Source organism: Heptranchias perlo, chromosome 19, assembly GCF_035084215.1.
Source record: "Heptranchias perlo isolate sHepPer1 chromosome 19, sHepPer1.hap1, whole genome shotgun sequence".
Classification (NCBI taxonomy): domain Eukaryota; kingdom Metazoa; phylum Chordata; class Chondrichthyes; order Hexanchiformes; family Hexanchidae; genus Heptranchias; species Heptranchias perlo.
This window is the reverse complement of record NC_090343.1, coordinates 35,485,789-35,502,759: the sequence shown is the minus strand read 5'-3', so window position 1 is coordinate 35,502,759 and position 16,971 is coordinate 35,485,789. Positions and strand designations below refer to the sequence as shown.

At 41.7% G+C, this 16,971-nt stretch overlaps 1 protein-coding gene across 2 annotated transcripts in view; it reads right to left on the bottom strand.

Annotated features, from left to right (window-relative positions):
• The window catches only part of LOC137335482 (docking protein 5-like), a 288,256-nt gene that overhangs the window by 11,225 nt on the left and 260,060 nt on the right, over positions 1 to 16,971 (bottom strand). The window contains exons 8-9 of one of the 2 annotated variants that reach the window (XM_068000829.1): positions 14,603 to 14,692; positions 3,024 to 3,144 (exon numbers count right to left, since the gene is read on the bottom strand). In XM_068000829.1, coding sequence (XP_067856930.1) covers positions 3,024 to 3,144; positions 14,603 to 14,692 — 211 coding nt within the window. The remainder of the gene's footprint in view (positions 1 to 3,023; positions 3,145 to 14,602; positions 14,693 to 16,971) is intronic. The other variant, XM_068000830.1, reaches the window with a different exon arrangement.

Genomic DNA, 16,971 nt, shown 5'->3' with positions numbered 1-16,971 from the left:
TCTATTTCACTCATCAAAAATATCTAAATCATCTTTCCCAACATATAAGTATAATATATAGCTCTCAGCAGTGGTTATGAGGTTTCATTCCAAGGAGAAGTGGAAATTCATGTGGTCCGTATGCTAACTCATGGAGCTATGCAATCAATAATGAGTCCTTCGGCTGTCTTAGTGGTTCCAGTCCAAAAAATCGTTTAACTTTGTTAAGGCAGCACTAGTTTAAGTAAAAGGTGAATAAAGCCCATATGCAAGTAATGTTACCATGATCAAATTTTATTACCTTAAGTACCCACGATGCAGTCTCCTATACACTGGGGAGTCCAAACACAGATTGGGTGATCGCTTTGCCGAACACCTCTGTTCAGTCTGCAAGCGTGACTCTAAGCTTCCAGTCTTTTGCCACTTTAATTTTCCATCCCACCCTTACTCTGACCTCTCTGTCCTTGGCCTTCTAAACTGTTCCAATGAAGGTCAATGCAAGCTCATGGAACAGCACCTCATCTTTTGATGAGGCACTTTACAGCCTTCCATACTCAATACTGAGCTCAACAACTTTAGATCATAACCACTGCTCCCATTTTCTCAGACAACAGGTGCTAGTAATGGTTCTGCTATTAACATTTACATCTCCTCTGGACCCATCTTTTGTTTCTTTACTTGTCCCATTACCACCCCCTTTTGCCTTGCACCATCACCCCTTTGTCATTTAATCACTCCTGCCCTCCACTCGATCACAGACCTTCCCTTTTGTTCTTTCCTTCTCCCCACTTTTTCCTGGCTCTGTACTTGCTTATAAACTGTTAAATCTCTAACTTCTTCCAGTTCTGAAGAAAGGTCATTGACTTGAAACGTTAACCCTCTTTCTTTCTCCACAGATGCTGCCTGACTTGCTAAGTGTTTCCAGGAATGTTCTGCTTTTATAACCGATATCTATGCGCTGTTCCACACCAGTTCCTAGTCACCAAAGATAGTCCATGAGAATGTGGCTTTTTATAATTTGTGTTAATGGTATCAGACTATTTTTTCACGATGAGTAAAGTCATTCTGTCTAAACAGGCAGGAGACGGAAACTGCGGTAACCTCCCTTTTGGAAGGATGGATCTGTCCCATACCCTTCCTTCAGACCAGGAGCACTAATTATAAACCTCATCTCTTTCAAGATGTTTGCCAACTCTTTGACATTAGCTCCACCATCTCTTGCCAACTACAAATACTTGAGTTTGTTGAGAGGTCAGATCAAATCTCCCAGACGATACTGTCAGTCCACACCGAATCTTAGGAGGATGACTGGGATGAATGTTTCAATTTTATGCTATGACAAATGCATATAGTGCAGAAGACCCTTCAAAGCATACCCCGTTTGATGTACTGGTAAACAAGAAATCATAGCACCTGTAAACATGCTCTTATGTACAAAGCAACTCCAGATGAGAGTCCATGGACCTAAATTCATTAGTGCCCGTAACTGGGAGCAATCCATATGGCATGCAGCCAAGGCGTGCCAGAATGGAGAGGCCCGAGGACCGTCCTAGATTGGTCTCCGGGCCTCAACACAATAACTGCGGCAAGCTGCAGCTGTCAATCGGGTGCCCCGATGTAGCTCACTGGTTGAGACTTGACCAATTTCGGCTGTCTGGGACGCTAGCCAATGCCCACAGGTGAGTCCGGGAGTTGGGGAACACAGGCTGGCAGCGGCCGCAGTCTAATTGGGAAGGCTGGAGAAGTATTCCTGCTCATCCTGGCTCCATATTAAGGTAAGGTAGAAAGACTCACCTGCAGGCTTCGTCCATGGCCGCCAGCCATCCTTTAAAGAACCACTGGTGAGGCCGATGTAGAGCCCAATAAAGCTTATGCAAGCTCCGATTAGTTTAAACAAATTTCGCGAACGGGTCCGGAAATGGGTGCAGGAACCTCATTTCAATATTGATATGAGGCCTGCACTGCTTTCAGGCAGCTGCCAATACCACTTAAAAGTGGCCCTGCTGAATATAACAGTGGCCCGGGCGCAAGTGCAATCGGGTGCTGGCCTTCTTGCTGCTAAATCTGTCATCACTGCACTCCTGTAAAACAGGCAGAGCAATGTTGTAATTAGTTTACCCAAGCAGAATTGCCTATCTGAGAAATAAGAACAGTGGAGTAGCATCTTTGCCCGGCAGTGTTTACAAAAGAAATGTGATAACCTCAGGGTTGCAAGGAACTCATTTGCTTCCACCTTTGAGCTCAGAATTAATTTTAAGCCGCACTGTGAGGAAACTGCAAAGATATTTGGATCCATCAGCTGTATTCAAATAGGTGGATGGAACTATTTGTTAGATATACACGTCGACTATTTACAGCTCTACTTTGGCTCCATAGAAATGGATGACATGTAGTTGGTGAAAATATTTACCAATAAACCTCTACCTTTGCAAAACATGTCAACCAAATCACCATATTAATGTTGGGCGTCCCATCTGCAGTTATCCCTCAGTGTTGCCCTAGAAACTATCAATTAATATCCATGCTGACTGACTTGTTTGAAAGACGGCATCATGACAATGAAGAACTGAGTCTTTTGCCAATTCAACCCCCTAGCAAAATCATCTGTTTAATTCACAAAGAAAGCCACAGATATAGAGCTCATTAACTAAATACTATGAGGTGTGTTGAAATACAATGGGAGTTGAGTTGATGTACTGTCATGCCATTATTTATTTGGAGTCGAGAGACAGGGCTAAAGTTCTCCTGTAGTTTCATTGTGGCTGTCAGTTCGTAGGCCTGATGCAAGTATTGTTGTGATGAAATAAAGAATACTTTTTAAAACTTCACAGTGAGAGTGTCATAAACTACTGCTGGGAACTGCATACCCTCTAAATATACAATGCAGAAAAAAAAACATCTTCCATAAGAATCAAGATCTGTAAATTTTGCTTCAATAATTAGCTACTGATTTTCTCTTGTATCAGATGCTTTTAGCTGTAACATTCATATATGCTGTGAAAGATTTTCATTTTCCGATCTACTGCAAACTTTCTTGTACCTACCTTCAAAAATGTGGAGCTGGTTTACACTGTGCTGTCTTGCAATGTGTTGCCAGTAGGCACTGCGAGGAAGAGGCATTATTGTGCCCAGTGAGGCTGTTCTTTCATTCCCTTTGATCTGATGCTGGAAGAGAAATATGTTGAAAAACCATAGTTAAAAAAATATACTATACAGTAACAATTTGAGCTCAAATGGCTTGTTGACATCGTCAAAACATTCACCTTTCACCAGTGTTTGAAGTTTAAAAAAAATTAACCTGCAGTCATATGAATAATATACAAACAAGTTTTTGAAGACAATTACTTTATAAGGATCACTTGTGGTAAACTGATAATTGTAGTTTAGAAGTCAGTGGAAAAGGGATATCTTTACTCACTGTCAAATTCTGCCTCGTGACACCGTAATTTGAAGGGCACTCACACTATAAATTCTCACAGTATCTCAATCCAACATCCTTTCAGGTTTACATGCACTTACCTTTCTTTAAAGTGAGTGAAATGGATATCTCAGTCACTCCCTTTTGACTGACCTATCTTACAGTCCTGTGCAAACATGAAAGGATACATGAAACTCGGTGACAAGTGAGATAGGGAGCATCCTTCTCATACGACGGCAAACTCTAGTAGTTCTTTTAGAGTGAATCTCTTGAGATATTTGACTTATTCTACAGGCTGGAGTGTCTTATGAGGCTGAATATACCTATACAAATAGACTTTGGAAGCTGCTCTGCTTTTAAATATATTTCATAGTCCTGTGACAACAAAAATAACACTGAAAGTCATAGAATAAATTCTGCTCATTTCATGGGACAGAGTGAGCCTTGGAATCTTAAGCAGCTCTCTAATTAATATTAAAATGGAGAATTGTCTTCTCAGGAGTTCAGGTGATTGAAGCTCTTGGCTCTCAATTAGTACATAATGAGTTCAAGTCCTAGATCTGCCACGTCAATTAAGTGTTCTTCCTCTAGTTGGGTTTGTTACATTACATTTCACTGGTTTATTAAATGGAGTTTCGTGTGATAGTATGGCATTCCATCTGGTGGCAGGGGATAGGAATCATTGGGAAAATAAACTCACTTGATATTTTAAACTTAAAACAAAGTCAAATGGGATTCTTTACTGCTTTTGAAGACTGGAATGAAATCTTATGCAGAAGCAAGACAAGTGGTGTAATTAAAAACAATTACCAGATACTGTTTACTGTTCATCTCCCAGATATATTACTGAGATATCAAGACAATGATAGACATTCTTGAAAGTACAGGGAGTTGGGATCTAAAATATGAAAACCAAAATAACCTAGGGTAAGAAGACTCAAAAATATAATAAAGGGTTAAATGGGAATGTGAAAGAAAGACTTGCAGATAATATAAAAGGAAACAGCAAGGGCTTTTGTAAGCATATTAAATGTAAAAGAATAGCTAAAGAGAGTAGAACATTCAAGTTGAAGGGGAAATCTAGTTGCGGATGATGACGGTTTGGTAGAGTTATTAGTTTTATCAAATAAGGTGGAAGTGAGAATGTAGGTATACAAGAGGAAGATGTCATACAATTGTTAGAGATAACTGTTGAAAAAGAATTGGTTTGGAAGAAATTAGTGGAACTCAAGGTGGATAAATTACCAGGTAATCGATTGGCTAGATGAAGGGAATGTAGTAAATGAGGTATATATGGATTTTCAGAAGTCATTCAAAGAAGGTATCTCACAGGAAGCTTGATACAAAAATTCAGCTGTGTAAGCAAATATAGCAGCATGGATAGGAGGTTTATTGACAGATAGGAAACAAAGAGTTAGGGTTAATGGGTGCTGTTTAGAATGGAGAAGGGTTGGAAGGGACTCTTTGGGTCAATGCTGGGTCCACTTTTGTTCCTGTACATATAGATGATTTGGATTAGGCATAAGGAGCACGCTTTAAAAATTTGCTCCTGACACAAAAGTTGGGTATTTAGCAAACAATGAGAAGACTTCAGCAGGATATACACAGGTTCGCAGAAAGGGCTGATAGTGGCAAATACAATTTAATTTGGAGAAATGTGAAGCAATGCATTTTGGAGGAAAAACTAGGAATGAACTCAGTGACAAAACACTAAAGTGCAAGTGCAGATAGATAAAGTCACACAAAAAAAAATAGCAGTTTGGGTTTTATAAATTGGGACGTAGGGGTAAATTTTAACTGCAAAGAACGGGTGGGTTGAGGATGGGCAGTGAAACATGTTGGTTTTGGGAGCGGGACCGCATCCTGGCTCCAATTCGCCGATTTCCGGGTTTGATGCAGACGCATCTGGGTGCGCGCGCGCTTCTGAAACCCGGAAGTCCCGCTGGCTACGATATTTAAAGGCCCAATTGAGGTACTTAAAGATATTAAGTTTTTTAGGTTTGAACTACACAAGCCATATAAACTGCTTCTGAGCGTGTCTCCCGTGGCCTCTGAAAGACGTCATGGAAATAGAGGCGAGTTGCAGCCAGCACCATTTGGACCTTTAAACCAGTGATTGACATGTGAAGAAAAGGTGAGTTTTTGCAGCAGGCCAATCAGTTTTCTCAGACAAACATTTGCCTGGGAGTTCTTTTTGTTTAGAATGAAATTTCTTTGCTGAGACTGAGAATTCTTGTATTCAGACAAGATACCAACATTTTGGACCCCCTCAAACTGACATCAGGATGGGGGGTGCAATGGATTTATTCAGCAGGAGGAGGCACATCATCATCTGCGGCAGGCACGGCGTGCAGTTTTGGGAGTTGCAGCTCCACAAGACAGAGGTGCACCACAAGGACCTGCAAAAGAGCAGAGAGAGGAACGACGGAGGGGCCGAGGTGGCAGGAGGCACTACCCTCGTGAGAGGGTCTACAGACAGAGTCTGAGCTTCCTGGGCATCTTAGAGGAACAGTGCCTGTGCAGGGTCAGATTGAGTCACCAAGTGGTCGCAAACATCTGCAGGTTACTTCATGCAGAGCTGCTCCCGGCTGGGCCTGGTGGCCACGCATTGCCCATCGCAGTTAATGTCACCACTGCCCTCAATTTCTTCGCCTGCGGATACTTCCAGGGAGCCACCAGTGACGTCACCAGGATCTCTCATTTATCTGTACATAAGTGTATGCGACAGGTTATGGATGGCTTGTTTGCCAGGGCATCCGACCTCGTCAACTTCCCCATCGACAACATCAGCCAGACTGAGAGGGCAGTGGGTTTCCACTCTCTGGCTGGCTTCCCACTGGTACAGGGCACAGTTGATTCCACACAAGTAGCAGTCCAAGGACCTGCACATGAGCCAGGACTGTTCATCAACTGAAAGGGATATCACCATCAATGCGATCACCAGGAGAGGTTTCTGCAGGTGTGTGCCAAATCCCCTGGCAGCTGCCATGATTCCTTCATTTTGCGCAAATCCAACATCCCGGCCCTCTTCCATGCACAAATCAGACTTAAGGGCTGGCTCCTTGGAGACAAGGGACACCCGCTGCAAACGTGGCTCATGACACCTCTGAGAAACCCCACCAGTGAGGCACAGCAGCGGTACGACAGTCACATCACTACACGGTCCATCACTGAACAAGCCATAGGAATGTTCAAGATGCACTTCAGGTGCCTGGATCGATCTGGGGGAGCCCTTCAGTACTCACGGTGAGGGAGTGTAGAATAATAGTCCAGTGTTGTATCCTGCACAACATCGCTCAACAGAGAGAGTTAAAGGTGAATGAGGTTCCATGCGTTCATGAAGCAACCACACCTGCCATCAACATTGAGGAGGACAAGGAGGAGGGAAGGAGGATAAGGAGGACAAAGATGGGCAACCCATCGGCAGAGCAGCGACACTCTTGGCTGCTAATGATGCCAGGGAGTCACTCATATTTGATAGATTCTCATAAGGAGGTCTGCAAAGTGAAGATAGTCAAGTAGTCAGGCCGCCTGGAACAATCACCATCAACACCAGCCAACACCAGCCAACCCCCACCCGCCGTTTGGACAAAACAGTCCTACAAACACGCATACATCCATTGTAAACGCACCCAACGGGTGGCATCGAGTCTCACCGTTCATGATGAGGAACATGCAAGGGCGCTTTCACGAAAGAGACTCAACAATGGGCAAGACGCGGTAGTACTGGTGACAAGTATGACATTTATTGTGAATTTAACAAAAAACAAAGAGAAATGAAAAGCATGACATTTATTCAGACACCATTGTGCATACCCTTGGTGATCACAAATCCTTCGCTTTCCTCTTCCTATTACTTCTACATGGTGCATTCCTTGTGGCTTCAGCAGAGGTTGTGGCAGGTTGCTCAAGTCCCTGCCCTGACTGCTGAGATGCTCTGGGCCCACGCCCTCTGGGTTTTGGAGCCTGTGCGGGCCCCCCCAAAGACTGCTCCACCTGCACCTGTGCAGGGGCAGGCTCAGCCACTGGGAGAGGAGTCAGCATTGCAGTTACTGGTTGGGGGGGGGGGGGGCAACGGGTGAGATGTGGGAGCACTTTGAGTGAAGTCCCCACTTCCATGTCCCCTTTCACCATCATCCCTCTCGAGGGCCACGGCCACATCACTCCCACCACTCTGCTTGACAACAGGCTGGAGGACATGTGTGAAGCCTTCTAAGGCCAGTGCTCGTGTATCTGTCTGCCTGTTTAAGGCAGCAGAATATTGGTCACTTTGAGTCCGCGCAGCTGTTGTCAGGGCCTGAATGGACTCATTTATGAGCCATGATTGAAGCTCAATGGAGGCTGCCATTCTCTCCATCGCAGACATTCCCGCACTTACCTGCACCACCAGTCCACTAATGCTGGAAGTGGACTGCTCCATCCTCTCCGCTATTGTGGAGAGTGTGCGTAGTATGTCTTCCAGTACATCGCAAAGGTGCATCTGTATCTCGATCATTCTCCTTCTCAAGAATGGCCCCGGGATTCAGCATCTGTGTCCAGCTAAGCAGAGCCTGGAGAGGAGTATGGCCACCGACGCAGACTCTCCACAGGTGCCCCTTCTACCAGTGTCCGCTCGTGTGTGCAACAGGTCAATCATTGATAACATCAATTCATGTTGTGTGCGAGGGATGCTAAGGCTCTGTCACCAGACGATTGTGGGATGCCAGTTACAGCATCTCCGATGGCCAGGCATTCCTGTGTCCATCTGAGCTCCAAGGCTGCTTCCTCCTCCGCCTCTGTCAGGGCCACTAGTTGTGGAGGCCCCTCCAATCCTACTCCTCTCCCTTGCATTTTGAGCCCTCTTCTCCTACCAGTGGAGAAAGTACAGACGTGTGAGTGAGTGAAGGTGACGGGGTCACCCGATGGATGCAGTGCTCTGGGTCAGGTTGACAATGAAACAGATGCATCAGAGGGTGACTATCAGACAGATTCATCACATTGTATCAGGATTGGGGTGAGTGGGAGCGGTGGGTGCACAAATGGGGAGGTGAGGAAGTGCACAGAAAGTGAAGGTAGGTCGACACTGAGCCTTAAGTGGGTGTGAGGAGTGATGTGATGGAGTAGACTTTGCAGGGCAGTGTGTGAGTGGGGTAATGTGCACCACAGAATGCAGATGAATGAGTAACTGTACTCACTTTTCCTGACCTGGTTAGGTCATTGAAGCGCTACCTGCACTGCGCCCATGTCTTTGAGGCTGTGCTCCTGTTGGTCACCTCCTCTGCCACCTCGAGCCTGGCCATCTTGGTGGCAGAGGCAGGGCACTTCCTCCTATCTGCGGGGTGCAATATTTGCCTCCTGCTCTTCACACCGACTAACAGCAACTCCAGCAAAGAGTCACTGAACCGGAGTGCTGGCCTCATCCTCTGCTGCTTCATGCTTGTGCATTTCTCCATTCTCTCTCAAAACACAAGGTTGTAATGTCCCTTTAAATAATCCAGGTCCCAGCACATCATTCGGGTGCACATTATGTCCGCTGCACGGCTTGGAGATACAAAACCAGGAAGTCACATTAAGGGCCTTCAATTGAGTCGCGATCACTCGAGAAAACACAAAGATTTTTCCCCGATTTTCCACCCGCATATTGACACCCCCACTGAGATCTCACCAGTATGTTAAAACTTACCCCATAGAGTACGAGATTATTGAAGTAATGATAAATTTGTATGAGGTAATGGTTTGGCTGCAGAATACTCTGAAGTTTTGGCTGCCTCATTACAGGAAGAACCTTAAAACCATAGAAAGTGTACAGTGAAAATGCACAAGTTAATACGAGTGAGGAAGGCCAGTTATCCCACTTTGGTTAACCCATCAAAAATGACCCTTAAGTTCCCCCCCACAACCTCAACAGAGCAGCCAGTTAGTTCTTAAAATGATTCCAGGGTTCTTGCCTCCAATACTTTATTCAGGAGTCCATTCCATGCATTAAGTTTTCTTTGCGTGAACTAGAACCTCCTGATATCAGTCCTAAATTTGCACAGAATTCTCTGCCACAAGGAACGGCTCAGGCAGAGACCATTTAAGGGAAATTTGGATAAACATTTGGTTCAGGAGGAAGATACAGGGCAATGGGCAAAGAGCAGAGCAGTGGGATTATTTGTGGATTGGTTTAGCCAAGAACTAGCATAGACACAGTGATCTGAAAGATCTCCTTCTGTGCTGTGAAACTTTATTGTTGTATGCTTTACTCTATGGATCACAGCAGCAACGGTCTAGAATTATGTACGTTACCCGGCCTGATTCTTAGAAACTGATGCATGATACACATTGAAGGATCTAAGAGAAAAGGAGAAAATAATACTTGCACAGATGGGAAGGACCCAAAATGTAACTAAATGCAGCTAAATATTTTGTTGTTCTTCTATGAAAGGTATCAATCTCTCCTTTTTTTTTCCAGTTTTACTGCCTTGTACAAAATGTATTTGATTCTTATTGTGTATAAACAAAGTGCACTGAAACCCAAATGTATTTTGTTCAGCTTACACTCTGGTTATTTTACAACTGGAATGCCATTTTTTGGGCTTGAACTTCAATAACATTTGGTAGATGCCATGTGTTTGATGACCAGCTCTTCAACCTTTGCCAATGCTACTTTATAACTGGTCACTATAAAATGTATGAGAGCTACATGGATTTAATTTATATTGAGCTCAAAATTACTTTTTTCATAATTAATGAACCACTCATGAAATTGTAGCTGAACACAAGATTCTTGAAAATACTATTTTGTCAACAGTAATGAAAAACTAGCAGGCAATCACAATGCAACTGCCATAAAGATTTTTTTAAAATGTTTCAGAAGCAGCTAACAAAATAGCAAAAAAAAAATTGTTAGCGAGGCCACGGAGTGTGTGAGTTATGCAGAAATTGGCTCAGAAATTGGAGAGGTGACCAAAAGCTTGGTCAAAGAGGTAGGTTTGATGTCCACATCACATGTGGACATGATGAAAAATAATAGATACTTTTAAAAGTAATTCTGACACAGAGATAAATGGCAAGGAAACGTTAGCAAATAATGTTTTGGAAGTGAAAATAATAGTTATTCAAGTTACATGTATCCATGCTGAGATGGAAAAGAAATACTGTATATTATAGGAAGACATTTCTGAAGCCACATCACCATGTCTCAATCCTCACTGCTTTTATGTTTAAAGGTAAAACTCACACATAACAAAAGGGTGCAGCATGGAACAAGTGGTGGGCCATTAGAAATTAAACACTTTACATCCATCTTCAGGATACAGCATGAAAAACACAAAAATTCCTGAAGAATACTAGACTGTAATATATATCTTCTTCAGCTTGCAGAAATAACTAGCAGTAACTAGGCTTAATTGTGACCAGTAAGAAAGAGTTCAAGAAATAAACCATTAGAGACAAAAATGTTTCAATTTTGTCACAGGTCCTAAATGGCTTATTTTTTGCTTCTGCAGAACAGAGATTCCTTGACGAGAGCAATGAGTTGGCGACCAATATCTGTGCATGAACATTGTATGCTAGAGCTCACTCAGTTAATAGATTTAATATTCCATGAATAGCATGTAAATATGAAATCTCATTGTCAGGTTAAAACTAGACAAATTTTAAGACAATATTTTCATTATCTTATATTTGCTAAATTCCAATTAAACACATACTATTAAAAAATGGTTAAATAATTGTTCCCAAAGCTGCAATAGATAGATTTAGATAAAATCCTAGTTAATAAAGGTGAGAATCATAGAATCATAGAATCATAGAAGTTTACAACATGGAAACAGGCCCTTCGGCCCAACATGTCCATGTCGCCCAGTTTATACCACTAAGCTAGTCCCAATTGCCTGCACTTGGCCCATATCCCTCTATACCCATCTTACCCATGTAACTGTCCAAATGCTTTTTAAAAGACAAAATTGTACCCGCCTCCACTACTGCCTCTGGCAGCTCGTTCCAGACACTCACCACCCTTTGAGTGAAAAAATTGCCCCTCTGGACCCTTTTGTATCTCTCCCCTCTCACCTTAAATCTATGCCCCCTCGTTATAGACTCCCCTACCTTTGGGAAAAGATTTTGACTATCGACAATGTTTGAATAAATCCACATCTTGATCTGGATTAAGATTCAGAATTCTATTTTGCACACATTGGGCATCAATTTCCTTTAGTACAGTTTCTAGTTTCGGAGTTGTGAAATCTGATATGGTTCTTCACTAAAGCATCTAGAAAGTGACAGCCAAAGTCTAAATTCATCTGAGCTACAGAACCTGATTAAATTCACATTTATCTGAATGTAGAGCCAAGCTTTGTCTATTCCATTGGCAAGTTACAATATTGTAGAGTTTTCAAATGCACAATTCTCACTGACAGGAACTGCAGAAAGAAGTCAACCACATCGCGACTATAACAATGATTTTTTCATATTTCTTAAGCAGCTAATGAATCACAAACACCTTGTTAATCCAGTTGTGAAGTGTACAATATTGGTGCTGTCTGAGACAATGAAAATTGAGAAAAATCTCAAAACTCTCCACAAGGTCTGACAACATCATAAATAAGAAACATACATGATTCCCACTAACCCCTTATAAGTTGAGCTCATGTTGATTATAAACTCCAACATCGACCTGTTGAGCCAAATGGCCTGTTTCTGTGCTGCAAATACTATGTAATGTAAGTTACCTGCATATTCTCACTATAATATGGCTGTAAAAAATAATCCTCCTCAGTGTCTAACAGAAAATAATAGTTTCCTTCATCTGAGAAAGTGTTTCTTTGATCTGGAAAGCAACCTGAAAAGTTTTCACTGGTATCCCTGTCATTTACAGGTGCTTGTCATCCATGCATGAATAAATTGAATTCCTGGGTCAGGACCTGGAGCCGTACAGGTAATCTAATGCTGTTTTCCTGTCACTATAGTACCTGAAGACAGGTCCACAGAGTGTGTCAGTTTTGACTGGCTATTTGAAGCAAGCAGATTATATAAATTTAAAATTGTTTATTGTAGCTGATAGAACTCATTTCACATGGATTAAGGTGCAGTATCGAGTATATTTTAACAGCGTTAGATGGGATCTGCCTGAAAGTGTCACTGTACAATTGGTGAAAACAGAGCTCTGCATCTGTCCATTAAAGTGCAATGCATAAAGTATTGTTCACTGGCCAACTGCCAGCAATATTATTAATGATTGAAAGAACAGATTCGCTATCTTTCAAACCTATAACACATTTCTGGAAATTGTCAATATTTAACAAAAATTGGCTCAAAAATGGTTACTGATATTGTAGAGAGTTGCTAGGGGGTAATTTTGACTTTGGGTGATAGTGTAAAATGGGTAATATGGATTCAGTTGCCCGATACACATCTCTCCTGATTTTCATTTTCATTGACTTCATAATATTTCAAAGTCTTGCATTTCATTAAACCCACCGTCAGGTTTGACCTGGAGTAAGTTTTTTTTAAAGTCTATGGCTGTGGGAGACTCTGCAAGTTTTTCATTAATGATCTTTAACAAGTCCTTAACAACCAAAAGCTGCGGTCGGTCCAGAATTTTACCCAATATTCTTTAGTCCATTTTACAAATTCTCAGGTCAGCACCAAACACAGACAAATAGTCTGCCACTGCCTTCTACTGATACTGCCCCATCTTTCATTTATATCTATGTTTCAGCAAAATAACTTGACAGAGGAAAATATGCTCCAAAAACATTGTATCCCAACTTTAGTAGAACAGCTTTGCACAAACCTTCTTAAAGCCTGCCTGAGTATATTAGAAAGAACGTGCATATATGGCACCTTTCACATCCTCAAGACATTCCAAAGTACTCAAAGTGCAGTCACTGTTCTAATCTAGGCAAATACGACAGCCAATTTACATACAGCAAGATCCCACAAACAGCAAAAAGATAAATGAACGGATAGACTAAAGAATCTGGGATTGTTTTCCTTAGAGCAGAGAAGACGAAAGGGAAATTTAAAAGAGGTATTCAAAATTATAAAGGGTTTTGATAGATTCCACGACAGGATGGTCGGTAACCAGAGCATACAGATTTAAGATAATTGGCAAAAGAACCAGAGGGGAGATGAGGAGAAATATTTTTACACAGCGAGTTGTTATGATCTGGAATGTACTGCCGGAAAGGGTGGTGGAAGCAGATTCAATAATAACTTTCAAAAGGGAATTGGATAAATACTTGAAAAGGAAAAAAATTACATGGCTATGGAGAAGAGCAGGGGAGTGGGACTAATTGGATAGCACTTTCAAAGAGCCAATACAGGTATGATGGGCTGAATGGCCTCCTTCTGTGCTGTATGATACTACAATAGCTTTAGGTGGTGTTTGTTAAGGGATAAACATTGGTCAGGACACCAGGAGAACTTCCCTGCTGTTTTTCGTAGAGTACAGTGAGATATTTTACATCCACCTGAGGGGGCAGCCAGGGCCTGTTTAATGTCTCATCCAAAAGATGGCACCTCTGACAGTACTGCACTGAAGTGTCAGTCTAAATTATATGCTCAAGTCTCTGGAGTGGGGCTTGAACCTACAACCTTCTGACTCAGACATAACTACTGAGCCAAGGCTGACACTTCTTGAAGAAAGAAAGAATTTATATAGGCCTTTCACATCCCCAAAATGCCACACTCCCTCAGTACTCGAGCACACATCTCGGCTGATATTTAAATACTGTACACATCTACAGGACGTCCTAAAGTGTTTCACAGCCAATGAAGGACTGATGTAATATAAGGCAACACATAGCCAATCTGCACACAGCAAATTCCCATAAACAGTACTGAGATAAATGATCAGCTAATCTGTTTTAGTGGTGGCTGGTGATTGAGGGATGCATGTTGGCAAGGGCAGCAGGAGAACTCCCCTGCTCTTCTTCGAATAGTGCCATGGGAACTCTTATATCCACCTGAGTGGGTAGGCGGAGCCTCAGGTTAATATCTCATTTGAAAGATGTCACCTCTGACAGTGCAGCACTCCCTTAATACTGCACTGAAGTTACTAATATTATTAATACTAATACAGTGAAAATGAATGGCAAATTATGGCTAGGTTTCTGCTCATGAAGAACTAGGTCAAATTCAAACACACATGCTTTCAGTAATAGAACAGTATATTAATACACTGCACCACCCAATTTTGATATTTGATTTAGCCAGAGTTCCTATGGAGATAATTTTTACCTTTGACCCTTGGGTGGTAATCTGACGGCGTGATCGCACACCTGTTGTAGAACCCGCCCGACTTTCATCCTTTGAATTAATTAATGTAATCTAGAAGAGAAGTTTGGTAGATTAATTCACTCAGGCAACACCTGCAGATCACACAGGGGGAAGATTTCTGCGGTTCACTATTTATATCAAAATCATAAAGATGTTCTTCATACGCATGTTTATGATTTCGATTCAAATAGAGAACATCAGCAATCTTCCATCGTAGACTATGAGCAATTCAGATCTAAAAGCTGCATATTAATGTAGCAATTTATACAGTTACGAACAAGCAACAAGAGGGAAGCCAGCTGGACGACCAAGATGTATTGTCATAAAACGCATTGCAAATTTAAAGAACAGATAACCTTGTGAAATGAGGCTACAATCTCTGGATTGTGAATCAAACACTACTCATTCTGTGGTGCCAATATGCTTTACTAACTTTACTTATTATCCTCTGATTTGCAGTAGCGGACAATGCAGTAGGTGGCAATGGAAGATTGCACGCAGATAAGAGAGGACCAGGTTTATCATAAGTTCACCGTAGAAATAAATAAACATAATCCCTAATGGCTACTAGGTTCCAGAAAATGCATTAAAAGCTGCTATTATTATAGATTTTGTATTTCTATCTTTCTTTCGCCTATCAGTAACTACAATCACGTAGTCACAATTTTGAATATATCACAGCCAAGAGTCTGTATACAATCTGCTGTCACAGATCTCAGTATTATCTAGAATACATTACAGACTGATCTGATAATGATCCCATATTCTTTGTTGGTTTACATCTAGCTACAGGTTTATTCTAAATATTGTATCTAAACATAAATAGGATGATCCCAAAATTGTTATATCATCAAATCAATTTATTATGAAAAAGGTATGCAGGGGTATCCATATTTTTCTATCGCTGTTTGAAATATGATTAGTGCTATAGCCTACTTCAAAGCATATTTGCACCATTCGGAATATAAAGCATGATGTCTTCACTGTAGAAGACACAAAAAACATACCAGAAATAGTAGGGGATCAAGGGTCTAATTAGAGTGAGGAACTTAAAGTAATTAATTAATAAAGAAAAAGCACTGGAGATATTACTAAAAGCCGACAAATCTCCTGGACCTGATGGCCTAGATCCTAGGATTCTAAAACAGGTGGCTGCAGAGATAGTGGATGCATTGGTTGTGATCTTCCAAAATTCCCTAGATTCTAGAACAGTCCCAGTGGATTGGAAGATGGTAAATGTAACACCGCTATTCAAGAACGGAGGGGGAGAGAAAACAGTTAGCCCGACATCAGTAGTCGGGAAAATACTGGAACTTATTATTAAGGACATGGTAATGGGGCACTTAGAAAATCGTAATATGATTAAGCAGTGTCAACATGGTTTTATGAAAGGGCAATCATGTTTGACAAATCTATTAGTGTTTTTTAAGGATGTAACTAGCAGGGTAGATAAAGGGGAACTAGTGGATGTAGTATATTTGGATTTTCAAAAAGCATTCGATAAGGTGTCACACAAAAGGTTGTTACACAAGATAAGTGCTCATGGGGTTGGGGGTAATATATTAGCATGGATTGAGGATTTGTTACGGACAGAAAACAGAGAGTAGGAATAAACTGATCATTCTCAGGTTGGCAGGCTGTAACTAGTGGGGTGCCAAAAGGATCAGTGCTTGGGCCTCAGCTGTTTGCCATATATATATGTCAATGACTTAGATGAAGGAACCAAGTGTAATGTATCCAAGTTTGCTGATGATACAAAGCTAGGTGAGAAAGTAAACTGTGAGGGGGACACAGAGTCTGCAAAGGGATATAGACAGATTAAGTGAGTGGGCAAGAAGGTGGCGGATGAAGTATAAGGTGGGGAAATGTGAGGTTATTCGCTTTGGTAGGAAGAATAGAAAAACAGAATATTTTTTAAATGGTGAGAAACTATTAAATGTTGGCATTCAAATGGATTTGGGTGTCCTTGTACACGAAACACAGAAAGTTAACATGCAATAGCAAGCAATTAGGAAGGTAAATGGTATGTTGGCCTCGATTGCAAGGGGGTTGGAGTATAAGAGTAAGGAAGCCTTGCTGCAATTGTACAGCGCTTTAGTGAGACCACACCGGGAGTACTGTGTACAGTTTTGATCTTCTTACCTAAGGAAGGATATACTTGCCTTAGAGGTGGTGCAATGAGGGTTCACTAAATTGATTCTTGGGATAAGAAGGTTGTCCTGAGGAGAGATTGAGTAAAATGAGCCTATACTCTCTGAAGTTTAGAAGAATGAGAGGTGATCTCATTGAAACATAATATTCTGAGAGGGCTTAACAGGATAGGTGCTGAG